This window comes from Apus apus, chromosome 3 (genome assembly GCF_020740795.1).
Source record: "Apus apus isolate bApuApu2 chromosome 3, bApuApu2.pri.cur, whole genome shotgun sequence".
Classification (NCBI taxonomy): domain Eukaryota; kingdom Metazoa; phylum Chordata; class Aves; order Apodiformes; family Apodidae; genus Apus; species Apus apus.
The window spans coordinates 16,846,061-16,872,803 of NC_067284.1; the positions used below are offsets into that span (position 1 = coordinate 16,846,061).

The 26,743-nt window shown below is 40.7% G+C and overlaps 1 protein-coding gene across 2 annotated transcripts in view; it reads left to right on the forward strand.

Moving 5' to 3' along the window:
* Window positions 1-547: 547 nt before the first annotated feature.
* The window catches only part of COL12A1 (collagen type XII alpha 1 chain), a 101,117-nt gene continuing 74,921 nt past the window's right edge, over window positions 548-26,743 (forward strand). Inside the window, exons 1-13 of one of the 2 annotated variants that reach the window (XM_051614522.1) lie at window positions 548-630; window positions 3,231-3,338; window positions 11,624-11,740; window positions 12,456-12,599; window positions 13,492-13,548; window positions 14,141-14,404; window positions 14,518-14,682; window positions 15,130-15,303; window positions 16,265-16,555; window positions 16,772-17,374; window positions 18,637-18,909; window positions 21,113-21,385; window positions 22,342-22,614. In XM_051614522.1, the coding sequence (XP_051470482.1) occupies window positions 3,266-3,338; window positions 11,624-11,740; window positions 12,456-12,599; window positions 13,492-13,548; window positions 14,141-14,404; window positions 14,518-14,682; window positions 15,130-15,303; window positions 16,265-16,555; window positions 16,772-17,374; window positions 18,637-18,909; window positions 21,113-21,385; window positions 22,342-22,614 (2,707 nt within the window). In that variant the 5' untranslated portion in view covers window positions 548-630; window positions 3,231-3,265. The remainder of the gene's footprint in view (window positions 631-3,230; window positions 3,339-11,623; window positions 11,741-12,455; window positions 12,600-13,491; window positions 13,549-14,140; window positions 14,405-14,517; window positions 14,683-15,129; window positions 15,304-16,264; window positions 16,556-16,771; window positions 17,375-18,636; window positions 18,910-21,112; window positions 21,386-22,341; window positions 22,615-26,743) is intronic. The other variant, XM_051614521.1, reaches the window with a different exon arrangement.

Consider the following 26,743-nt stretch of genomic DNA (forward strand, 5'->3'; position numbering starts at 1 on the left):
ACCCCCGCGCGGGGACGCCCTCCGCGCCGCCGTCCCTCAAAGCTATTCCCGGGGACTCACTTTTTCCACTTCCCTCCCGTGTTCCCCCTGGCTGGGAAACCGAGGGGAGGGAAGGGGCGGCGGGCCGGCCCCTGCCCCCGGGCGCGCTGCCGCGGCGGCCGCCCGCCTCATGCCGCAGGAATGCGCGAAGGTATGCGCCAGTTTCCAGAAGTGGATCCCCTTCCTTGCTGGAGCAGAGCAGCGCATATATCACCCGGTGGCAGCAGTCCACCTTCCCTACAGTTTCGTAACCGCTTACGAGGGTAAATTGAGAGTTGGGAACAGCCCTCTATTAAGTAGCAGATTGAGAAGAAGCTCTTCCCACTTGGAGAAGGCAAGTCTTCCCAGACGGACCCCTCGCATCGGGAGCTACAGTAAACCAGGCGCCTCCTCTGCGCTCAGCTATTGCCGCTGCTTCTGCTCCTCCTTCGCCGCCGCTGCTACTTGCTGCTACTTCCACAAGGTGCCCCCGGAGCTTCATCCTTTCTCCCTTTACCCAGGTCCGACGGCTGCTGCTGCAGGCACCACCGGAGCCACAGCCGGAGCAGCTGCCCCGTCACCGACCCCGGCATCCTGCAGCCTCCCCGGAAGGTCTGTGCCTGCGCAGGAGCGGGGATCCCCTGCCCTCCCCTCGGCCGACCCCCGGTGCCCTCCCGTACGCACCGCGCACGCAGCCGCTTCGGATGCGCTTTAGGCTGAGATTAGCAGCGCTGGGCTGAAGGCTGACGGAGACAGGGGGAAAGAGCGTGTGTGTGCGTGTGTCTGTGCGTGTCGGGCAAGTCAGTGCCGGCTGGCAGGCGTGCGGCCGCAGGGGCGGAGGAGCGGCGCGGAGCGCCCCGAGGGGCTGCGGGCTGTCAGGCCCGGGGCAGGCACGGGGGGCTGCCGGCCCCGGACGCTGCCGGCGGACGAGTGCCGGGGCAGAGGTGCAGGGGGAGGTGGCGGTGGCAGTGACCCGGCTGCGGTGGCTCCCTCCGGCCGGAGGCTCCAGATGGAGCAGGGGTCGGTGCCCAAGGCGCCTGCAGAGACGCTGCCGCCGCGGCTCGGGCAGGAGCGCCAGCTCCCTCCCTTCCGTGGGCAGCTGCCGGTGATGCTCGCTCGGGCTTCCAGTTTGTTGTGCCTTCGATAGGTTGTAGGGTTTTCCTCTGGCTTGTTGGTTTGGTGTTGTGTTGTTTTGTGGGATTTTTTAGGTTGTTTTTTTTTTCTGCTTGTAAGTGGTAACTGCCCTGCGCTGCGTCTTGTGCACATGCTTTGGGCTGAGCTTTTGTAGGTCGAATTAGTGTGAGGTTGGACTGACACTAGTGAAAGCCCGTTGGTGGTTTTTTTGGTTTTGTTTGATTGGTCTCTGAAGATTAACGAGGAAAGCTTTAGTCCTGACACAAAGTCTGCTGCAGCGAGAGGACCTTTCGTCTGCCTCCTCCAGGCTTTCTTTCACACGCCTAGGTTTGCGAGAAGGAAACACAGTGTTTTTAGATGGGCAAATGAATGCTTTGGCTGAGGCGTTTTATTTCATGAAATAAAAATGCATCTCAGGATTGGTGGACCTGCATCAGGAGCAAACTCCTAGATGCCTTTGTGACATGATTAATTTCTGTTGCCCTTCAAAAGGATCAAAAGATGGCACTCCAAGCCCACACAACGTTTCCAGGACAAAAGTCCGTTTACGTTGTTTGGGCGATCTTTCAACTCGGGGCAGAATGTAGCGGTAGATGTGCTCAGGCACAGTCGTTTCCCACACAGAGCGATTTGCGAGCTCTCAGAACAATTAATTGCTAACCTTGGTCTGTCTTGTGTTAGTGTCAGGGACTCGTTATGGTCAGTATTACTCCTCTGTTTACCTGCTGGAGGGTACCATTGGACTGAAACTATTGCTCGGTTTTAATTTGAGCTCGTGGTATTTTTATGTGCAGTAAAGGCATTTGGCTAAGGCAGGTATGTGCAGCTGCCCGGCAGAAGTCCGTCAGTAACTGGGAAATTCCTGGATCTCCATAGTGGCTACCCACTCAATGTGCCTTGCTGGTTAGATGGCAGAAGGATGTTTTCCTCTTCAACTAGTTCTGCCAACTAATGATTTGTGTATTTTTCTTTGTTTTGCTCTTGGCACCTTCATGATAAAATCTCTTTTCCTAATTGCTTTTGGAATTCTCTTTCTTCCAGCCTAATTATGATATATGATTAATTTATGACTATATTCAAACAAATTACCCATCCCCTACTTCCCAAGATAGAAAACCCCAAACTTCAGAAGCACTTACATGCTTTAGGCAATGAGGACTGTTCATATGAGCCTTTACTTAGACAAGGAGATAATTTGGAAGCTTTGCTGGAGTAATTGGGAGTGATTTGATGTGACCTAGAGCCTATGGTTATGAAGGTATAGCTGCTTGCAGTTACAAACCAGTAAGTTGGCCAAATCCCACCTGGTTTGCTAGATGACCTGCAGTGATTGCAAGACTCTTTTGCCTGGCTGCTTTTTATAGTGTATTTTAAAACTATTTTCTCTCAGGATATGTAAATGAATTATCAGATGTTGAAACATCATGGCTAGACATGTGTCAGGTTTCAGTTGTGTGTTACAAACACTTCTATATAATCTATTTCAGACCTTCTAGAAATGAAGACTAGCACATTTGTAGGCAGAAACCTTCAAAAAAGGGTTTTATTATAGTTTCCAAACTGCCTTGAGACCACTAAAACACAGCTAACTAAGTGCTTCAACAGTTATGAAAAGGAGCTGAATAAAATCCCCAGCTGAAAGAGACATTTAGTTGATGCAAGGAAGGAATGACCTCTGAATTAGCTATCATCACACTCAACGATGAAGTCATGGAGATCCCTCCTGGCTCCTGCCTGTGTGGAGGCACAGATCTTCATTGCACTTCCTTGATCAAATTAACCCCAACTAGGTTAAAGATGTGTGTGCTTACTGTTGTTGGAAAGGGTTCAGCAACAAAAGGCACATTATTGCGAGACGAGACTCTCCAGTTAGTCATGCAGATCTGTCATCATCTGGGACAGCTTTCAAGTCTGGAGTTTTCAACCTGGTCCCATGGGTGGGAGCTGGGCATAAGGGAACAAAGTGAAATGCACGGTTTGTCTTTTATATGTTTCATGAATACACCCACGCAATCCTCTAATCCACGCGTATCATTTCCTTCTCCTTTCTCCCTTCCCCCCCCTCCCCATCCCTGCAGATCCATTCATGTTGTTGTGATCTGAAAGGGCAGAAATGAAGACAGCGCTGTGCTCGGCAGTTGCTGCTCTGTGTGCAGCCGCCCTCCTGTCCTCCATCGAGGCTGAAGGTAACCTTCCCCTCCCCTGCTCCCTTTCCCCCAGTGCCCTGCTGACCAGAAACCTCCCAACCAGCCTTGAGCTACCGGCTCTCTCCCTTTCTGTTTTTGAGTGTAACTACTTCACCTTCTCTCTTTCTCTCGTTCAGAGAAACGCCTCTTCTTCCTTGCCCAGCTCCTTCTGTGCTCTGTTTCTCCCGGCTAGTCAGCCGGACCATAGCTCCTTCTCTCTGTCTCTCTGGTGTGCTGTCCACACCGCCCCACAGGCAGGACGTGGGCCCCAAGGAGCTCACTGTCCCTGCCACTGGTGGTGGGCAGCACGACATGTCTGGGGCCTGAGGTGCTGCCCTGCTGACCGACCAAGAACAGCTGGGCTCTGTGCTGCTGAGCCTTGGTTAGTTATGTTGAGAGAGGAAAGGAAAACACACCACCCAACAACCTGCAGATTTGAAATAAAATGCTCCAACAGAATCTGGCTGTCTGCGCCTGCGTGTTTTGTCCGGGCTGGACCCCTCACCTCTGCCCTGCCGGTCTGCTGGCACGCCGGCCTCCCCTGCTCGGCCGGGCGACCCCCGGCTGAGCCCTGGGGTGGCCAGACCCTCCCTCAGGGGACTCTTCGGCCTCCGCAGAGGGTCTGACCTGGGGGACACTCCTGGGGAGATGCTGCCACTGCCGTCCTGAGCTCTGCTGAAGGGCGGCTGGGTCTGAGCTGGACCTGGCTGTGGTGGCCAGGGTTCCAAGGCTCTGGCATGCATGTGGCACCATCACCCGAAAATGGCCTTTCGCCTTCTCACGGGCCCCAGCACAGTCCTGCTGGAGGTTGAGGTCCCTGTCAGCCCATGGCAGCCTCCTGCCTCCAGCTGCAGGGATGAAGACCTGGGGAGATCCATCGTGGCTGCCACACTTGCCATACCATGGCTCAAAAAGGCCTGGCCCTGGTGCTTTTGTCTCCCTGGTGGATTAACAGCAAGTGTGGAGCAATGTCCGCTGCTGCCTTCTGTGTAACTGTGTGGCTTTGGTTGTGGTAATGATATTTCTGCCAGCAGTGGCTGCCAGGGGAAATAGAGATGCTGAACATCCTGCTCTGAAATGACTTGATCTGACCTCTGGGACCTGACTCTATTGTAGGGTGAACAGAGCTGCTAGGTGCAAACTCCCCTGGATTTACTGGAAAAAACCTCAAAAGCCAGCGTTTGATAATTCCATTTCTCCCCACTTCTTTTGCATTCTGTATTGAACTGGAACAAATTCTCTGATTGTGGCTTGCCCCAAGCTCCTGTGTCTGGACCTGGTCACTGTGGCTGATGGCAACTAAAAGCATAGCATGTGAGAGATGCCTCTAGGCCATTTCCCGCTGCCCCCCAGCAACAGTGCTTGCTTGGGGCTTGCAGATGTAAAGTCCACTGGCTTTCTGGAAAAAGGTGACATTTCTTCCAGTAGTATAACATCTGGTCACCCTAGGAGAGAATCAGCCTGCTGCCTCCCTCTTGTGCTGCATTGTTGTTGGCTGAGGAACCAAGAAAGGTCATTTGAAGTTATTTCAGAGTTGCATTTGAAATGCAGGACTGCTGTGCCAGAGAAAGCAGAGAAAGTGGACAGTTTTGATGGAGGAAGGGGGTGGATGTTTTTATGCATTCCTCTCTATCTTAGGAGGGAGCTCATTCAGAGGTGGAGTAATGCTGTTGTCCTGCACTGCTGATTACATGTATGGAATAGGTTATTTTCAAAAGTAAGTGAAGGCGTTTTGTTTAGCTATAGTGTGGACTAAACAGCCATGGCTTGAGCACTGTTAATGAAAGCTGCAAAAATGTATTTGGTGAAGCACAGTTATTTTACAACAGTAAAAGCAGGTGCATTGCCAGACAAGCTGTCCAAGATTCTTTAGGTCTCATGTTTAAGGATGCGCCATGGCTACGCCAAAGAGTGGACAAAGGCTGATCTTGTGAGTTGTAGAGAGCTCCTGGACAGGACTTAAATTACTCTGCATTCAGGTATGTGTATTAAATAAACCACCTAGTTTACAGTGATCAGGTTTCTATGCTAAGCCTCTTGTAGCTCCAGAGTTTTGAAGTAAGAGCAGAAAAGTGTCTTGAGTAGGAAGTGCAGTGAGAAATAGTGGAGCTGAAAACAGAAGTTCAAAGCTAGGAGTACCTTAGGACTTGCAGTGGTGGGAACTGCTTTCCTAGAGCTTTGTGTTTGCACTATACTGGTCATCCTCCCACACTGCTTTAACTTTGTGCTTCAATTTTGCATCAACTTGTAAATTGCTTGTTGGATCTTATTTACTTTACTTCTGGTATCATCACAACTTAAATTCTGTCTGCTGGACTCACTTTCTCCTGTGAACATTTATTCTTTAGTCTGTATTTCCAACTTTCAGATCACGTTGTGCAAAGCTCTTCCCCACCAGTCAGTTCTGTGTCTTTTGTTTTATTTTGGTTTTTGTTCCTTTGGCTCTCCCCGTGGTGTTCACAAGGGATGCAGTTTGAATTTTCTTTCCTTGAGGTAGAGGTAGACATTTGGTGGGTGAAAAAGTGAATGGAAAATAAGAGAGAGGGCCATTTGATGTGGTAAAGATTGTTGATCTGAGGTGGGAATATGCAGTGAAAGCAGAGGGCAGGAAAAGCTTACTTCTGTTTTTCTGCCTTCCATCAAGCTTTCCTTTTTCAGTCTCCCCTGGGAATAGATCTGTTGTTTATCTGATACCACTGCTCATGGATTCCTAAACCTTCCAGGATGAACAGGTTTGTCAGCATCACAGCTGCTCTGTGAGGTGTCCGTGAGGCTGCTCTGCAAGCCTTTGCGTCTGTTGGCAAGGCAGTGGGGTGCAGGAATGATGCTAGAGCTTCTCTACACAGATGCAGCAATGCAGGGTTTTCCAGTTGAATGATCACTGTAGTAGAGGGGGTAAACCCAACATATAGTCTAAATGCTTTCATGGCAGTTTACTGGGAAAGTTGTTTGCTTACCTTGTACAAGGAAGCACATCTATTCTTGTTCAGCATTTTTGCTTTTAACAGTGAAATTCTTGTATATTTTTTAAACCTTCTGATGTCTCTCTCTCAACTTAAACTTTTTGTGTGTGATGCTGTATTTTATGCTCTGTTTAAGTTATTTCTTACCTTTTTATTCCAGCACTGCAATACTCCAGTGCACTCCCTGTAAGTCCTGGTGTAAAGATTTATTTCTGTCATGGTATTTTTTTAATGTGTGATCATGAAGAGTCAGGGGAAAAGCTATGTCCTTTCACTAGATAAGATTTTTTTCTTTATTTTAGTTAATAGTTAAGCCAAGTAGATTAGTAGGTGAACAACCTGTTAGTTATAATGTCAAGGTAATGCTCTAATGATGTCATGGTTTGTGTAGTGGGTTGCATTTCCTAAAACAGAGGCATTTTCAAAGGCCCAGGAAAGGAATGAGAAAATAATTTGTCCTGTGTAACCTCAATGAGTATGTGAAGGTGCTGACATTTCAATGTTTCAGGAACTGGTACAGATCTAGAAAAGTCTGTTTTCTAGGTTGGAGGTAGAGAAAGCCAAGCATGGGACCTTTGTGCAGTGCAGAAAAGGGTTTGCCAGGTGAAACATCTGTCTCCAGGACATGCAGTACAGTAAGTGGCAAATAATTGCAGCACAGCAGTTACAGAGGATTAGAGGATTAGAAAGTTTCTCATGAAATAAAGCTGGTGTTGAGTACATTAATTTTCATTGACTGAATGGTTTTGAGGTGATCCTGGCTAGCTGAAGCTTTTGAAGTTAACCAGCTATTCAGCTTTGGAAATTTTTGGTGTGACCATTATTTTTTTACCTTTCAACATCTGATTTCTATATTTTGAGAAACTAGGTGTTGATTTCCAAGTTTCTAAAGAGAGGAACATGTAGGTTGATATGTTAAATTTAAATTTGTATATTCATGAAGGTGCCTGTAACTCCCTGTTTTTCCTACTGCCAATTAGAAGTGTACATGTGTGTGTATGTATATACACATACATGCACATACATATATATGCACAAACGTGTAAAATTTGGTAAATATTGATGCGTGCAGTGTGTATGTATATGCAATTATATTTAGTTACATACATCTTTATATGCATAGGTATATATATTTAAAAGATACTTTTTTTCAAAATACAGTTATGAGCTATAGATCTTGTATTGTGAAGAAATTTCATACACATTTATAAAATTTCAAAAATGCAAACATACAGGTGACAATGTTTCTGTGGTGTGGTTGGCAATTAATATCTAACAAGGCTGAGAAGCTGCTCTTTACTACATATCTGGGCTTGTAGCTCATTCTTCCTTCCATTCACATTGGTAACATTGACTTCAAAGGAGCTTGACTGGGATTGCTATCTAGTTAGTTGTATCAAATCCATACCATATATGGAGAAAATAGTAAGTGAGGAGTTTTGGCTTCTTCCAGGCTCAGCAGGGCTTATCTCAGTGAGAGCAAGGCTTGGTTTATTCTTCAGCTTCCATGGCCTGTATGTTATTTTAACATGGGTAACATGTTATGGCACGTGCTAATTATAGTCAGTCTTTTCCAGTGGTGGAATTACAGATTTTGTTTTGCATCAGGATTGCGGATGGCAGCACTTCCAAGTTTTATCACTTTTAAGTCTGGTTCTAGATTTAAATTGCTTGGACTTCTGATTATATTTTACTATGTCTTGTTAAGATACTCACTGGGATCCTCTAGCAGCCACATTGTGTCATCTGTGAAAAGCTGTAGACTTTTGTATATTAGGTTTGTATTACCTATTGAGTAATACAAGCTAATATAAGACATATATAGCATGAGAAAGATGCCTTGGTCTATATTTCTTGTTTCAGAAAATACACTATTATTATTATTCATGTATGTAGCAAAAGGAGTGGCAATGAATTAAGTATATTATGTCTGATTTATTTATTTTATTTTTCTTTTGTGGTGCATAAGATAGGATATCTGACTGAGTAGGTTATCATATTATAGTTCTAAGAGTGGTGGAAATTAACACTGTGTAAACAGCAAGTGTTTTTTTACCACACTGGAAGCTTGTAGGAGAGCATCTGTCCATCACCAGTGGAATCACTGCAGTAAGGCAATAAATACTATGACTCCATCACATATTATGATCATGATCTTGTACCTTGACAATCAGTGAGAAGTCTGGCATGGATTTTGATGGATACAGTCAAACTAATCAGTGGTGTCACTACACTGTAAGCTTATGTGCAATTTCAATAATGCAAGCAGCCTGGCATCAGGACTGCTTGCTTGAGTAAGGCTGCACTAACACATAAGCCTTTGCTGAATGGAGTTTTGAGGTTTGTTCCTCAACTGGGACAAACTGCCACCACAACCAGGGGCATTTTTTTCCTAGAAGTCTGATCTGATTCCACACTGCATCTGTGCTGTTTTTCCAGTGGTGAATTTCCTTCTGGAAGAAGAATTTTAATGGGGTGGAGTAACAGTTGCCCTGTTTGATTATCGCAATAAGGTTTTTGTCATCTAAATATTTTGCTTCTGATCAACTTAACTGTTCTTGGTCATATGACGATGGTTTGGTTTTCACCCCCTAACTGGTCTCACACAGGTGAAATCTGACCCATGTGAAGGTCCACGGATGTTTTGGAGATTCTCCTTGAGGTTTCTCTATCAAAAGCTGTTGGGCCATCTGGAAGACATTTTGACAAAATTGGATCCAAAGTGTCTTTTTTTCACTCAGGCGAGGTTGTTTTTTTCTGTCAATGGGAGAAGTATCGAGGGCTTTAGTCTGATAAGTCAGTCACAGGTTGAGAATGAAAGGATTTAAAGTGCAGCAACAAAGACTGGGTTAGATGTCGGGTGTAATGTCATGATAATAAAGTGAGTGAGATACTGGAGTAATTTCTATGGCAAGCTGGCAGTCTTGCCAACAGTGAAGGTCTTTAAGGTTGATCTGAGCAAACAAGTCAGGAGTGACATGGGGTGGCTGATCATGTCTTGGCTGTGGGATGGACACGGGGACTTTCTGAGGTCCCCTGCAATTCTGTTGTTCTAAAATGCTGCGTAAACCTGGATGAACAGACACATCACTTGTGTATCAATGTACCTGCCAAGTTCCACATCTGAATTTTCATAAAGCACATTAAAACCCGTTAAAATGTTAAAGACTTTTCCTCACAGTCAGTTTTTTCAGTTTATCTGGAATCCGGTCATTTGGATATCAACAAGTTGGGCTGCTGCTGCCCTTCAGCAGTTAAAGCCTAAAGTCTCTGCTGCAACATGCCAATTTACTTGCAAGGTTGGTGGTGCTATTTTTTCCATGTACTGAATTTTTTTAAAAAGCATGCTCAGGTCAGTTGTCTCTGCCTTTGCATTAAATTTGTCCTGAGCCATTGCTACTGAAACAATATTTTATAATGATATCCTTATCACCTAAATGTATTTTACTATTAACACGTGTTGCATGTTTTTCATACTAAGTAACTACCTTGCTGTCTCTAGCATTGTGATAGTCATAAACTGAATGATGAATAAACTGTGCATGCAGGTTAATGGTCTAATCTCACTGCCTGTGTATGGATGATAGGAAAAATAACATTTACTTCAGTACTAGTGTATCTGTTGTATCAGTATTACAAAGCCATATTATCCTATGGTTGGAAATGACAGTAAATTAAAGGTAAAAAAATGACTACACAATTGATTGCCAGGGGTTTTTTTTGAGCTCAGTATTACTTCTTTCAATTGGACAATGTATTTTCATAATATACATTCTAGCATTTTTTTCTTTCTCTGCTCTTTAAGTTCAAAACTAAAACCAAATGTGACATATGATGGAGATCTTCTATGAAACAGAGAAGATCTGTCTATTAAAAATGCCTGCAAAACAGTCTCACAGTAGTTAAGGAAAGTATGGCTGAATCTAATCTTACTTTGTAGAACTATTTAAATAATAATATATAATACACCTACCATGCACTGACAGTGAGTCAGTAAAATACTGCATGAATACGCATGACAACTTTACAAAGAGAATATCATTATAAAATATTTATGAAACGTCTTTGTGTAATGAACCTTGTACATGGAGGCTTTTGTCCATCGTGGGAAGCTAAAAAATAATAATCAACATTTCATTTACATATGCATGATGCTGCAAAATAGCGTATGTAAACTATTTCTTTCTATACTGTTCAGTTACTTCTGTCATCAGCTCCTACAAGTTTTATTTGCAGTCATTTGTTCAGATCACTGGTGCCCTCTTTGCTGTTTTCTATAAATTCTGTAAAATAAATGTCCATAAATATATTTTGATGTTGTCTTTTCATAATTAACCATTGTTTTGTTTGGAACCATACTGGCATTTTATGTTAAAATGCCACTACTAGTATGGGTACACCTGCTGCAAAGGGAACATGAAACCAATAGTTTACACCTTTGAAATTGAACAGCAATCTGGTGTAAACAGGTAGCATCTTATTTTTGTTAACTTTTTTATCAGCTGAAATATTTTAGCAAATTGAAACCATAACTAGCCCCATTTATTACCCCCCCTAGTTCCTGAGCCCTTTGCAGTGCTATGCAAAGTGTATCACTTTAGTGGAACAAAGGGGTGGAGCTCTCCATATTTTGAAATAAAATGACACATCAGTATATCATTATTACTGATATACATTTTACCTGTATATTCATATCTAGACCCTAAAAGGAATTGTTTTACTGAACGTTCAATGCCCAATCTTTTCCTGTATTCTTTAAAAGATTTTTTCTCTGCCAAGTTTCTAGATTCAGTGAAATTGATAAGAAATACGACTATGCAGAGACTATATTAAAAAGCTTATCAAATCTTTGATGTCTAATTAGGAAGAGTACTGGGTTCTCAATGTCCTGAATGATCTCATGATATTGTTAGCAGGTTGTTATTTGGCATGCTTGTACGGATTGCACCCAGCATGTAAAAAAATTTCCTTTAATTGTTATGTGAAACGTTTGCATATGTGGTGATTATCTGTGAACTCATTGTACATGTATCCAAATGTGTTTTCTATTGTGCTTGATTTTGCTGGCCATTCTTGAATGTCTTGGCAACTCAAGAAACATATGTTCTGTGCTGTCCTCTGTAATGCGTATACTCTTTGATGTTTTGTCATATTTTGTCAGCTTTTATTTTACTCTTTTTCCAACAACATATCTTTATATTTGTTGGAAACAAATTTATGCAAAGACAATTTTAGTAAGCTTTGCTCAACATTACTTTATTGATTCATTTGCCAAAGCTTGTTCAGACTTTTAAACTTCCACCTGGTGTAAATCTTTTGCAGTTAATCCACCGTCAGACTTGAATTTTACAATTATAGATGAACATAATGTTCAAATGTCATGGAAAAGGCCACCAGATGCAATAGTGGGTTACAGAATAACTGTGGTTCCAACAAATGGTGAGTTCTGCAAAATTTTATGTCATTAATTTGTTTTTTGGAAACTTGGGTTTATTTTCACTTGGGTATGAGAGTAGCTATTCACATCTTCCTGAATTTTGTGATTCAGATTGGGTAGCAGCAAAGGGAATACTTGAAGGAGCAACTTAGTTTTTCTTACTATAATGTTTACCCTTTGGAGATGCCTTTCCTTTGCAAGGAGCAAGAAGGTAGAATCATCACTCTTCTCCTCTTTATGCTTTGACCTTAAAGTTAGGGAACTGTATTGTACTTCGTTCAAGTACTTCTCCTGGGGCAGATATCGCATATGTCAGGAAATGATGCAGTGATGTAATATAACTTCCTGATGATGGCTGTGTAAGACACCCATTTTTCTGTATCACTTTGAGAAACAATCGGTTAAAAAGTGATATTGAATCAGAACCGGATCATGATTTCTTAGATTATAGTATATTTTGTAATAGCATTTTAGGTTTCAAATTTCCTGGAATTTATTGAACACTTCAGTAATTTTGTTCACTATTGAAAACAGTCTAGCTTGGAGTTTCACATTTCAAAATTCATACTTCAGCAGAATACCAAGTGTATAATTCTAAAATTATCATAAGATTTTAGATAGATTATTCTCTGTTGCATTTTTTTTTTTAATTATCAACTTGTCATTGATATTACCGGATATCAAGGCTGCATAAACTGTTTTCTGTATTTATTGCAGAGGGGCCTACTAAAGAATTTACCCTTTCACCTAGCACTACCCAAACTGTCTTGTCAGATCTTATACCTGATATAGAGTATGTTGTATCAATAGCTTCATATGATGAAAGAGAGGAGAGTCTACCTGTTTTTGGCCAACTGACAAGTAAGTACCTGTGATACAGTTAGAAAACCAATTAAGATAAATGAGTGGATAATTTACAAAAACTTGGCTTTATTCCAGCTCCTCAACAAAATTGCCATATACCTAAATTCTGATCAGATGGAGCTGTTTGAACAGCTTTTTCCCATTAAGCATAATTCCTAATAGAAGCAGAGATAATTTGCAAGAGATAGGAGGAGACTAACATGGACATATTATGTCTGACAACCACTACAGAATTCTTTGCAGGAGATCACTGGTTCTTTTGAACTAAACCCACTTCCTATAAATTACATCTGCTGAAGTCAAGGGGAAGACTCTGACTGACTTCAGTAATAAATTAATCTGACTGGCTTCTTGAACTACCTTCATCAAACAGTGAGATGTGACATGATATATCTATATGGATAATAAAATATGGAATTTAACCTTTTTGTAATTTATATTTAAATATTGAATAAAGCATATTATAAATTAATTAAATGAAAATGTTTAGCAGAGCAGACTGTTTTCTATGACACAGTTTGTAGCATGTCTTAGGCTTCCCAAAGGACCATGGGAAAATTACTTATGTTGAGTTCCCCTATATGTCAGAGATGAGGAAATATTGATATTTCATCCAGGGATGTTGCAGTTATTTTTCAGGGAATTACTGTACAAGGTGTACAGATGTAGAAGAGTCTTAATTATTTGCATATTCTGTATTTTGTCTTGCCCTGAGTGCTATGTTGTCAGATCTGTAAGTACAAGTGATGTCTTCATAACTTGCATTTATATTTTCATGTTCAAAGTCTTGTCAGTTTGGGATCTCTAATTCCCCATATGCTTTTCTTTGATGTTGACAATTTTAACCCGATTTCCTCCTTTAATTCTTTCTATGTTGTGCTTTGTGCAGTTCAGACAGGTGGTCCAGGGATACCAGAGGAAAAGAAGGTTGAGGCTCAGTTACAAAGTAAGGTGTTTTATCTTTCAACTTATCTGATATTTTAGAGATAACTGAGGTCCAGCTCCAGGTTCTCATAAAGTTGAACTGTGTTCCTGGGTTACCTAGCAGTGAAGTTAACTTGTAAAATTGTCCAGAATTAAGAAAACACAGGAAGAGACTGGGATGAAAGGAATTTATAGCTGTATTGAAAGAATAATGTTCAAAGCTGGTACTGAAACTAGGAATTTAGTGCAACTAACCAAAGCAGAAGTGGTAACAAAATGAAATGTTCCTATAACATCAAACCAAAAGCAAGAAGTTTTGTATGTGAGTTTTCATCTGCCATGACATAACACGTCTTGTGGAACAGCAAGTTTTGAGAGGTGTCTCAAAACAGTATCTAGGTGACCTTTCCCTTTTGGTAACTGCAACTAGAAGCCTTGTATGAGTGTTCAAGTAATGTGAATAATGCTTCCTCAAGTAGGATACTCCAGATAATAATATCAATGTTTGTTTTGGCTTTTATCTACTAAGCTTCTGTCAGATGTTTCTCACTGATTTGTAAGAATGCAATTTTTCATTTGCTAACGGAGATTTTTAAATGCTTTTTGTGTTCTAGGATGCTCCATAAGTGCAATGACAGATTTAGTTTTCCTGGTAGATGGTTCATGGAGTGTAGGGAGAAGTAACTTCAGATATATTCTGGACTTCATGGTTGCCCTTGTATCAGCTTTCGACATTGGGGAAGAAAAGACAAGAGTTGGAGTTGTTCAGTACAGTTCAGACACAAGAACAGAATTCAATTTAAATCAGTATTTCAGCAGAAGTGATCTTATTGATGCAATTAAAAGGATACCTTACAAAGGTGGCAACACAATGACAGGTACAGATTGCCCACACGCATGTTCATTCTTGATTTAATTTTATAATTCACATTTGCTTTTAGTCCTTGTTCATTCAAGCCCAATAAAACACAACTTGTGGTGTTGTTTTTAGGTGAGGCTATTGATTACCTGGTTCAAAACACCTTCACTGAGTCTGCTGGAGCAAGAAAAGGCTTTCCCAAAGTAGCAATAGTCATTACGGATGGAAAAGCTCAAGATGAAGTCGAAATTCCTGCAAGAGAGCTTCGCAACATCGGAGTTGAAGTTTTTTCTTTGGGTATGTTGAGTTTTTTCTAATGATTGAGAGATTAATATTCCTAATGAATTAAGTTATATATTTTACATATTCTGTGTTTCAAGTATTTTGCTATGCCACTCTTTCCATGTGCCTGCCTTGAATGGGTCATCTGTTCCTTCCAGAGTGGAACATACCAGTTGTGTCCATTTGTTAGTAATTCTGTAGCTCCTACATGGAGATGACTGACCAACATAGTTTCAACATTGGCCTCATTGAAGATATCACATTATTTTCTCAGGTTTTAAATGGAGTATGTCACCTCATTGCATCAATCATGATTTTGTAGTTTGATTATTGATAATGATAGAATACAGAACTGATTTAACCTCAGCTTTACCCCAGGATGTTTTGGCACTTGATGAACACCCTCACAGGGGTCTGTATTTTATGGCAACTTAACACAGTCCTGTCTATTTCAACTTTTAGGAATCAAAGCAGCTGATGCAAAGGAACTCAAGCTAATTGCATCTCAGCCTTCACTGAAGCATGTGTTCAATGTGGCTAATTTTGATGGAATTGTGGGTATACAGAATGAAATTATATTGCAGGTGTGCTCCGGTGTTGATGAACAACTAGGTGAACTGATTAGTGGAGAAGAAGGTGAGATATTTTATATAAATGCATTTTTTTACTTAAGTTTATTCTGATGCCTGTTATTTAAGGGGCTATAACTACTTTCATTGCTTTATTTCTGGAGTTTGATCCCTTGCCTCATTTAGTGAGAGTGGAAAACAAGTATGTGCTTAGTGCATTTAAATGCAGGAGAGCAGAATGTGTGATGCAGTAGATTTGGAATATCTCCATTATTCCATAATTTCACGGGCAACGCAATGATGTGCAGTTATCAGAGTCTCATACAGTCAATTTTAACATAGGCATCACTTATATGGAAAAACCTACTAAAGGGAAAAAAACCTGCTTTGTGAAGGAGCAGAATCTGTAATAGGTTAAGAGCCAAGTGATGAAAACTGGAGAATGCTGAGAAAACACAGACATCAAGCTTTATCGTTACAGCTTCCTAGTCCTGTAAGATTCTATGTAACTGGTTACTCTTTGCCCAAAGAATCAAAGAAAGACCACACATAATTCCTGTGTGACCTACTCTAGGGGATCCTGCTCTGGCAGCGGGGTAGAACTAGATAATCTTTTGAGGTCCCTTCCAACACCTGACATTCTGTGATTCTGTGAAAATGATGCAGAGATGACTCCACTGTAACATGGCTTTCCTCAAGTCTACCTTTGTTCATATTAGCTACTGTGCTTATGGGGGTGTAGTTTCACTTCTGGTTCAAACAGTAATAAAGCAAGGCAGCATTTCTCCTGGAACTTCTGTTACACCTGGAGGCCCACAAATGCATTGTTCATATTGCTACCCTCTCGCTGATGCCTTATTTGGACTGACCTGTAATTCACTTGAGTTTATTTATGCTAAAACAAAGGTGATTATTTTTTAGTAAAGATTAAGCAAAGATGACTAATTTTAGTCCAGAAATATAAATGTGGAAGAAAATCTGTTCATAACTTTAATTAATATTTTGGCTTTGCTTTTGATTTCTTCCAGTGGTGGAGCCTCCTTCAAATCTGGTGGCCACTCAGATCTCCTCAAAATCTATTAGGATCACTTGGGATCCATCCCCAAGCCAAATAACTGGCTATCGGCTGCAGTTCATTCCAATGATAGCTGGTGGAAAACAACATGTACTGAGTGTGGGTCCTCAGACTACTGCCCTGAATGTTAAAGATCTCTCTCCAGACACTGAGTATCAAATTAATGTTTATGCAATGAAAGGACTGACCCCCAGTGAGCCAGTAACGATAATGGAAAAAACACAGCAACTAAAAGTCCAAGTGGGTGAGTTAGGAGCTACTATGTTATTTTTACTAGGTGTTTTTTTTTTTTTTTAAACTTCTGATGCTTGCTTTAATTTAATATTAATAAGAAACAGCTTTACTTAGATCCGTTTATTTCCTTTAAAAGCAACCAGGTATGATACATGATCTGCAGATGCAACTGTAATCCTGTGGCTATTGAATATCTATTTATAGTGGTGATTCTTTCTCTCTACAGAATGCTCACGTGGTGTGGATGTAAAAGCTGATGTTGTGTTTTTAGTGGATGGTTCCTACAGCATTGGTATCGCCAATTTTGTTAAAGTAAGAGCCTTTTTGGAAGTGTTAGTTAAAAGCTTTGAGATATCGCCTCGAAAAGTACAGATAAGTCTTGTCCAGTACAGCAGAGATCCCCATATGGAGTTTTCTTTGAACAGATACAACAGAGTGGAAGACATAATTCAGGCTATTAACACCTTCCCCTACAGAGGTGGATCTACCAACACAGGCAAAGCGATGACATATGTGAGGGAGAAAGTATTTGTTACCAGCAAAGGATCAAGACCAAATGTGCCAAGAGTCATGATTCTTATTACTGATGGAAAATCGTCAGATGCTTTTAAAGAACCTGCAATAAAGCTGAGGGATGCAGATGTAGAGATATTTGCAGTTGGTGTGAAGGATGCAGTGCGTACAGAGTTAGAAGCAATTGCATCACCTCCTGCTGAAACCCATGTTTACACAGTGGAAGATTTTGATGCTTTTCAAAGAATATCCTTTGAACTTACACAGTCTGTCTGCCTACGGATTGAGCAGGAGCTGGCTGCTATTAGGAAAAAATGTAAGTAGCTACTATTATTTAGACAAATGCAGAGAACACAATTTAAAAAGTTCTGAAACAGTGTTTTGTATTTGTAGTTACTTAAAAATCGCTATTGTCATGTAATAAGTGAGGTTTTGGTTCTCATTTTCAAACAAAAGCAAGGGGGGAAATTAATGGAATAGAGATGAAAGAAGTATTGGAGAAATATTCCCATCCCTCCCCCACTCCTAGGTACCTAAAAGGTGATTTAAAGTGTGTGTCTATCTGGATTGACCGTAGTGGATGTGCTCAGCTTTTGCACTGAATGTTTTGAGCAAAACATTACTTTCTAGGGTCATGCTTCAGCTGTCCAAAATGAGGTAGTGTAAGCTAGTCTTCTAGCATTTCAAAAGCAATGGAGACATGTTGACACCTCCAGAGGGTGATTTGATTGCTTTTGAGGGTAAAATCAATGGCCCTCTGAAAAATTTGGTGAGCTTGGATAATATATAGTACTTAAAAGATTTCTAAATGACCAACTTTTGGTCAGCTAAAGTTACTTATGACTAGTTGCACCCTCAGTGTCCCTACATACAGTTAGTGCAACACTAAGATTGAATAGTCCCCAGTATTGAAAATCCCACTCTCTTTAAAAATAAGCCTTTTGTTTCAGGATAGCTTTGAGGAACAAACCAGCAAAGCAGCCTTTGTTTTAGAGGGCTCAAGCAGTCTTAACATCCCCACTGTTAGGCTGACTAGGCCAACCAAAACAAGCCCAGGATGTCAGGTTTGTGTTTGTGCCTCATGTCAAGTTCCTTTTTCCCCTTTGACTCCATACCTGAAAAAATACTGGGATTTATTTTGTCCTATTTCTAATCTAGATCTGCAAAACCCCAAGGATTCTTAGTTCCCATTGAGGGTATAATGTTATTGCTGTTCAAGAGAGATATGAAAGATGGAACCCAAATTGATTAACAGATTCTATCTTAAGTTTTCATTAATGCCATTTTTTAGATGGACTGTTCTCATTTGATCTAGAAATCACTGAGTTGGTGCTTCTACTCATTGACACAGGATTTGAGACAATCTAGATATATGATCTTCATGAAATGTAATAGCTATAAGCAAGTATAGAAAGCAAAAACTGTTGCATGTACAACAAAATATCTGCTAAATTAGAATAAATCAAGTTATTGAGTGACATTTTAAATTTATTTTATAGATTTTGTATTAAAAAAACCCACATGAAACCTTGTGTGCTAGCAAGTGTCCCTCATCTGTGCATTTTTGTTTCCATACAGCTTATGTACCTGCAAATAATATGGTCTTTTCTGATGTAACATCTGACAGTTTCAAAGTGAGCTGGTCTCCAGCTGGATCTGAAGTTTTATCCTATCTCATTAAATATAAAGTAGCGGTTGGTGGAGACGAATTCATTGTTTCAGTACCAGCTTCGAGTACCAGCTCAGTTCTCACCAACCTGCTCCCTGAAACTACTTATGCAGTCAGTGTGATTTCTGAATATGAAGATGGTGATGGCCCTCCCTTGGATGGAGAGGAAACCACCTTAGAAGGTAGGCTTCTCATTATTCTCAGGCACAAAAGAATCACATGTTCAAATGAGAATTTGCTTAATTGAGAGAATGGGTGTATGTGGAACAGCCAGCTAGGGCTGAGAAGCTGCACTGGCATGCAAAATGAGAATAAACATTATTGTCTCTCAATGCCTTTAGTAAAGATATAAAATTCCAATAATAAGCCAACATTAAATTGTTAAGACTGGATTTTATTTTCCCTGAAAGTTAGGTGGATGCTTTCAGTGTTTCTCTGCATTGGCTTATTTTCAAATGAAGTGGTGTGTTTTAATAAGAAATTCACTGGCATGGGTTAATCTTAATATACCCATAGGTTGGAGTAGGTGATTGTTGTATGTCCCTTCCAACTGAACAATTCTATTCTGTTTAATAATTATGAATCTGATACTGGAATGCATATTAACTTTAAGGCATTTAAAGTCAAGCATATACCTATGTAATTTGCTGCATTTACATCTAACATCAATAGAAATTCTTCTATATACCATAGGCTTAAAGGGTCTGATTTTTTGGTCAGCTGTTTCTAATCAGAACTTCATCTGTCTGATCCAATAACTCTTACTGATTCAAAACTTCCACTGATGTCAGTGTGAGTTTATGTGATTGATGGCTGTAAATTCAAGCATGGCAGCTGTACTTTTCCTTGATAGAGTTGCCATGATGCATTTCCACTCATTTAAAGGAGAAGGAGGATAGTAAATCTGATTTTCTATTCCAGTAGTTGAATACTTAGTCTAGTCTAAATAACATTTCTTAAAAATATTGATCCACTATTTTTCATTATTCCATGCTGTCATTTGTGCCCTTTGGTGATGTAAATGATTCTGAGGGGACAAAAGTAACAGCATGGAAATCTGTTAATTGCTCTTTCCTCTTATGACTATAGAGATACACATTTATAAAATAGCTTAGTTTGGACGTTGAGTTTGGAAGATACAAGTTTCACTGCTGGTGTGCCTATTTCCATGACTGTACCAGTCAGAATGTTTTGACCACACATAACTTTTCCTTAGGAAAACAAACTTGGCTGGTAGAATATATAGCTTGTGAGAACAAGGGGCAGGAGAAGGAATAACTTTAATAAAAATAATCAGTATTCTCATGTTGTAACTGATAGTGCCTTAAATAATTGTCAGCATCTTGATCTGATGAAATCCCAACATGTCTGAGAAGACAATTCTTCTGCAACCATGTAAACATCAGCAGCTCTGCATAGAGATGTAGCTAACAGTTTGGGCCAGACAGCTTTCCTGGCAACTAACTGGTTAAAGAATTCTTAAAGAATTCAAATTCTTAAAGAATTTGAAATTGAGTATTTTGTTTCTGATTAGTAGAAAACAAGTTAGTTTCCTTGAAGCTATGATTATTAATTGCCCCACTCTTAATAGCTCTGTAGTTTAACACTGATGAACAATGCTTTTGGCATATCAAAATAATAAAACCTTAAACTTTAGGTATTAAACAATAAAAACTAAAACTTTTTTTTTTTCTGCATGGCAATGCTACATACTGCTCAGCTACTTGCAGTACAGCAGATCTGAACGTATGTTGCAAGAGTCAAGTCCTTTGGACTTCAGGGTTAACAACCTATTTCTCGTCTTTCACTTTGAGACTTAATTCAGAAGCCTTTTTTGAACATTAGATGCAACTGTTATTGCGATGAACATATTTTTTGTTGTGAGAATTCAACTTAAAGAAATAGAACTGTTTTGGTGTGGTTTTTTTCCTGTTGCATTTACCTTGGCCATTTCTTTAAAATAGGAGAACTGTCTGAGTCTAGTCAGGTGTATCTGACAACTCTCTGTACATGGAAGTGGTGCCGAAGAAAATGACCACAGGAAAGAAACCTTTAAGACTTGTGTTAGAAACTTGCCCACTATGCCCAAACGTCCCTTAGATAGTTCCGTTCTGTTACCACTAAACACAGTCAGACTGCCTTACATTTCAGAAGTGGATGGATGTACTTTTGGGGACAGCTTTGTTGCACTGCTGATTGTGACTCTGGCCCTAAATTTGCAGAGATGGCTAATGGTCTGTGTACCTTAAAACAACAGAAGGGCAATAAAAGCTGTGTTGCTTTAGTTAACTGGATGAGCTAACAGATTGGTTTGAATGGTTTCACTTCAGATGCTACCTAATTAAAAACAAATATTTACAAATTATATGTGTATATATTTTGTAGTTAAAGGTGCTCCTCGAAACTTACGGATAACAGATGAAACTACTGATAGCTTTGTAGTTGGCTGGACTCCAGCTCCAGGAAACGTTCTGCGGTACAGGCTTGTGTATAGACAGCTTACTGGAGGAGAAAGGAGACAAGTGACTGTCTCAGCAAATGAGAGGTCAACTACTCTGCAGAACTTGATCCAAGATACAAGATATGAAGTGTCTGTTATTCCTGAATATCAGTCTGGGCCTGGGAATTCACTGAATGGATATGCAAAAACTGATGAAGGTACATGGTCAATACTGTGAATGTAGTAAGCTTGAGAAGAGCTCCCTGCATGCTGACATACTCGTATTGAAAAGAGAATAACCTATATTGACCAAATGTATTATCCTTGATGAACAGGGAGTTATAAAAATACTCAAGCCTAGTTGAGAGGCCATTTAAGACAATGTAATTTATCAAATATTTAATATTTAATTTTAAAATATAGTCTGTTGAACCTGCAACACCTAATATGGCAAGGTAACTCGGGTGAAGAATCTACCTGTATATTTAATTAATTGTCCTCATGATTCTTCATCGTGTTAATGATGTAAATGATATTTCTTTCAGCAAATTCAGGCCGTTTGCAGTTTGTTTTTTTTCTGAATGGCTAGCAAGGAATGAATGAAACATTTAATTTACTAAAGTTATCACTGTAGCCTTAACTTGTGTTAAAATGTATGATCCTTTAACAGATACATTTTATAAAACAAAATCCAAAGAGTACAGAGACAGTATGAATGTCCTGATCACTGGTGAAATTTCACTGAGATTTTAAATACTAGAAACCAGAGAATATATTATAAAGAAGAACCCTGTAGAAAACCATAATGTGTTAATTTCATATTTTGTGGATGATCTTTGACTTGATTCTGCAGACAGTGACTTCAACATGGATCTTGGCATGTTGGATTTGAGGATATGTTCAGCTGCTAGTGTGTATTAGTGTTCCAGGATTGAGCCTGTTTTATTAGAAAACAATATGAGCAATAAGACTGTATTGACATTTTTTGCCTAAGTAGGGTGGGGATGGAATTGTACAATCCTGATTACAGTAAAGTTATACTGTGGCAGTGTAAGTGCAGGCTATTCAGGAATTATTTTTTCAGCATTAAGTCCTATGTTGTGGTAACCTAAAAAATAAACCCAGAAATTAAGCTTGCTTCAACTTGTTTTCAACATTTTTTTGACATGTGCAGTCCGAGGAAAACCAAGAAATTTGAGGATTTCCGATGCTACAACATCAACAATGAAGATGTCTTGGGGTGCTGCTCCTGGCAAAGTGCAGCAGTACTTTATAACCTACACGCCAGTCGCAGGAGGTGAAACCAAGGAAGTGACTGTGAAAGGCGACACTACCTCTAAAGTGCTGAAAGGCTTAGACCAAGGTACTAGGTATGCCTTGACTGTGTCTGCCTTGTATGCCTCTGGAGCAGGAGAGGCCCTTTCTGGAGAGGGAGAAACACTTGAAGGTAAGTATTTATTGTTTCTGTACAGTCAGTAATTTATTTGAGTAATGATTAAGGTGTCTTAAAGTGTACTGTCTTCCTGAGTTTTCTGTAGAAGTAAATATGTGAATGAAAAATAGGCATAAAGAGATTTTCCTACTTTACAGGGATTTTCCAAACTTTCTGTCCATCAGAGAAAACAGTGGGGTCAAATCACTGGTTGGGGAGGGGACTCTGGGTTTCTTGAAAAAGATACTGCCAAAAGCACCAACCAAAACTGACTCTACTTCCTCACCAGCCTCAGTGAAATATTTTGTCTTCCAGCTCTCAACTTCTGAGCAGTTTTAGAAGTAGATTGTTTTTAATGTTACAGGTCTAATTAAGGGGGTTAAAGAATCTGATAAATTTGAAAATTTGCAGGGTTTCCACTGTACTGAGACTGAAAGATGTTCAGAGACCGGTCTTGCACTAGAATGGCTAGGGTTGGAAGAGAAGCAACACCTACTCTAGGCATGGGAATAATGAATCAAAACCTGGTTTTAACTAATAGGAGTAAGAACCTGAAACTGAGCGTTAACAGAATGCTAGCAAAAGTCTAAGTGAGAGCCAAAGGCTGTTTTATAAGGAGAGGAAGCAGTTCTCACTCTGCCTTTGAGCGGAAAACTTCTCAGACTTGCTTTCTGTGAGCATTCCCAGTGTCATCTGTTCATTGTCAGAGGATAGGGAAAGTTGCCTTCTAGGCCATGAAAGGAAGTGTGATTGTGCTGTGTGCTGGCCAGGTATGTATTGCTAAAGTCTGACACTGCAGCTGTGTAGGCACAGCACTTGAAAACATCTTATAGATGAATTACATGGAATTAAAACTTGTCCATTGATGCTAGTGGAGTTATAGTAGGGATATAATTGGCTCTCAGTTTCTCCTTCAGTTTTGCTTTTTGTTTATGTCATAGTTTGGAAAAAAACCTAGAAAATTTATTTTAAATAAGAAACTGTAAACAAAAATTATTAAAATATTTGTTTCAATGATTCACCAATGGGCTGAATTAATGCCACTAAAATTTAGGTGCTTACTTGAACACTGTGGTTTGCAGCTTGGACCTTCTAGGATTCTTCTGTGATTGACAAAATAAGGTTGATACTTCCAGAAGGCAGGTAGTCCATCTGAGATCTCACTTTTCCTTCAAAGGAACATTTTGCTGTCTATTGACTATAGAAGGAGCAACTGAGAGTGAGGGACCAGCCTTGTGCTTGCCCCACTGTTTAAGTCTCAGACAATGATCCAATCCACCTGCTTTCTCTGATGACTGCATCCTGTCTCAGTGTATCAGGCACTTTGCAATTCATACTGGAAGTTCCCTAACTCCCTCACTTTCACTGCCCATGCAAGATCCAAAATGCACCTTTTGTAGGATAAAAGAACCTATCTCCTGCCCAGAACAATGCTGAGATCAAGATAAAGGAGAACAGGTAGCTGGATTCTGTCCATTATCTCCAGAAAAGCCAGAGGTGATCAGGACTCAGTGAACTTTCCTGTTGGTGGTGGTGATGCCCCTTCCTTTTGTATGGTATTCTACTAGTTTCTACTACTTTCTAACACAAGTTTTGAAGGAAAAGAGAGTGTGAGGAAGTAGGCCTTACTCAGTCTGGGAGAGCTTAAATACACATCTCCACATCCCAGCAGATTCACAAGGCTATAGTGTAGGCCGGACAAGAGTCTCCTTTATTCTTTAAATTGAAACTGAGCCACTGTACATCCAGGAATGAAAACTGCATTTTCAGAACAAGAGCAGACTGGATCCCAAGTGGACAGGGGAGCCTGACATACCTGCTTTTTTCTCTGTACTGTCAGTGGAGACAGGAATGCCTCAGTCCTCTACGCAAATCTTGTCTCTGTTAAACAGAGTGAATTATCCACTTCCTTATGGAGATGCCTCAAATTCTGATGAAGTGTTGACCAAGTTAACTATTTACATTTAGTGGAAAGATTTTCATTGTCTTTGTAGTAAACCTGTGATAGACCTTTTGTTAACATGGAGCTCTGCAGAGATCAAGTGTGCTTCAAGTTCATAAAATCAGCTTAGCTTTTTACCCTATCTTAAAACTTGAGCAACAGGAAAGTCTTTTGGGGCACTGCCTGGAGCTTCGGTTAAACACATTCTAGATAGACAGAACAGTGAATGGAATACAGCAGAATCAAAAAGACAGCAATTGACACTGTCCCACACCACATCCTGATCTCCAAACTGACAAGGCATGGATTTGACAGATGGACCACTTGGTGGATAAGAGATTGGCTGGATGGCTGCACCCAGTGAGTTGTGGTCAATGGTTCAGTGTCCAAGTGGAGGCAGGTGATGAGTGGTATTTCTCAAGGGCCAGTATTGGGACCAGTGCTGTTTAACATCTTTGTTGGAGACATGGACAGTGGAATTGAGTGTATCCTCAGCAAGTTTGCTGATGATACCAAGCTGTGTGGTGTGGCTGACACCCAAGAGGGAAGGGACACCATCCAGAGGGACCTTGACAGGCTGGAGAGGTGAGCCAATGCCAACCTCATGAAGTTCAACAAGGCCAAGTGCAGGGTCCTGCACCTGGGTTGGCGCAACCCCAGGCACAAATACAGGCTGGGGGGAGAATGGCTGGAGAGCAGTCCTGAGAAGGACTTGGGGATGGTAGTCGACATGAGCCACCAGTGTGTGCTGGAGCCCAGAGGAGCAACCACATCCTGGGATGCATCAACAGAAGTGTGGCCAGCAGGGTGAGGGAGGTGGTTCTTTCCCTTTATTCTGCTTTAGTGAGACTGTACCTGGAGTATTGTGTACAGCTCTGGAGCCCTCAGCACAGGAAGACATGCAGCTGTTGGAGATGGTGCAGAGAATGGACACGAAGATGATCAAAGGGCTGGAGCACCTCTGAAGACAGGCTGAAGGAGTTGGGGTTGTTCAGCCTGGAGAAGAGAAGGCCCTGGAAAGACCTCATAGCAGCCTTCCAGTACTTGAAAGGTGCCTACAGAAAGGCTGGGGAAGGGCTTTTCATCAGAGAAGATAGTGATAGGACAAGGGGTAATGGTTTTAAACTGAAAGAAAGTAGATTTAGGTTGGACATCAGGAAGAAATTCTTCACTATGATGGTAGTAAGGCACGGGAATAGGTTTCCCAGGGAATCTGTGGAAGCCCCCTCCCTAGGGGTGTTCAAGGCCTGGTTGGATGGTGATCTGAGCAACCTGGTCTACTGGGAGGTGTCCCGCCTCGCAGCAGGAAGGTTGGAACCTGATGATCTTTGAAGTCCCTTCCAACCTTAACCCTTCTATGATTCTATGATACAGAGTCATCGGAAAACTGTAATTCAGTCTCATGTAGAGACTGCCTTATCCTTTCAGTGCCTCCTCCCCTGCCATAGCAGGGCTCTGATTCTGATTTTAACTCTCTGCAGTGATGAATTGTCAATAATAAGAGTAAAATAATTTAAAGGAATAGTTGCCTGTAGCTCAGGAATGGGTTTCTATGTAACCAGATGGAATTTAAAATGGATGTTGCACTTTAAAGGACACGGAAGCATTCCTGTAAGAGCAACTGATTTAAAACCTTATGTCAAGTATTCTGTGACAGATTTTGTCTTGTGATAAATATAAATAAATGAGCATTCTGGGACTTAATTAATTTTTATTCAGTTCTTCAGCTGGGAGAAAACAAAATTTAAAATTACTGTTATAATTTTAACAGCAATGGCTTTATGACTCAAATGCATGTCTTTTGAAGATTCAGCTGGATTTGCAAATCCTATCAGGGTGCACTCCAGAAAAACATTAATCTTTGCATTATAGCTGTCTATTAAAATCCTCTTGGTTAGATAAAATGTTAGTAAGAGCACATACAGATGTCAGTTGTTACTAGGTGATCAAAGGTAAAGAATAGAATACAAATTTCTGTTTGCATGACAGCAGAGGCCTAGATAATGATGTTTCCTCATGGAACATCCATCGTGTATTTCAGTAATCAGTATATCTGCAGTTTCACGGGACAATAAAAATACTTGAATTAGGCCAACGCTCTTTGGACATGGTCCACAGATACTTTAAAAGACTCTCTGCCTAATGGTGTGACAGGTTCTCAGAGTATCTATTGAAGTACATATAAGACAATATTTCAATGTA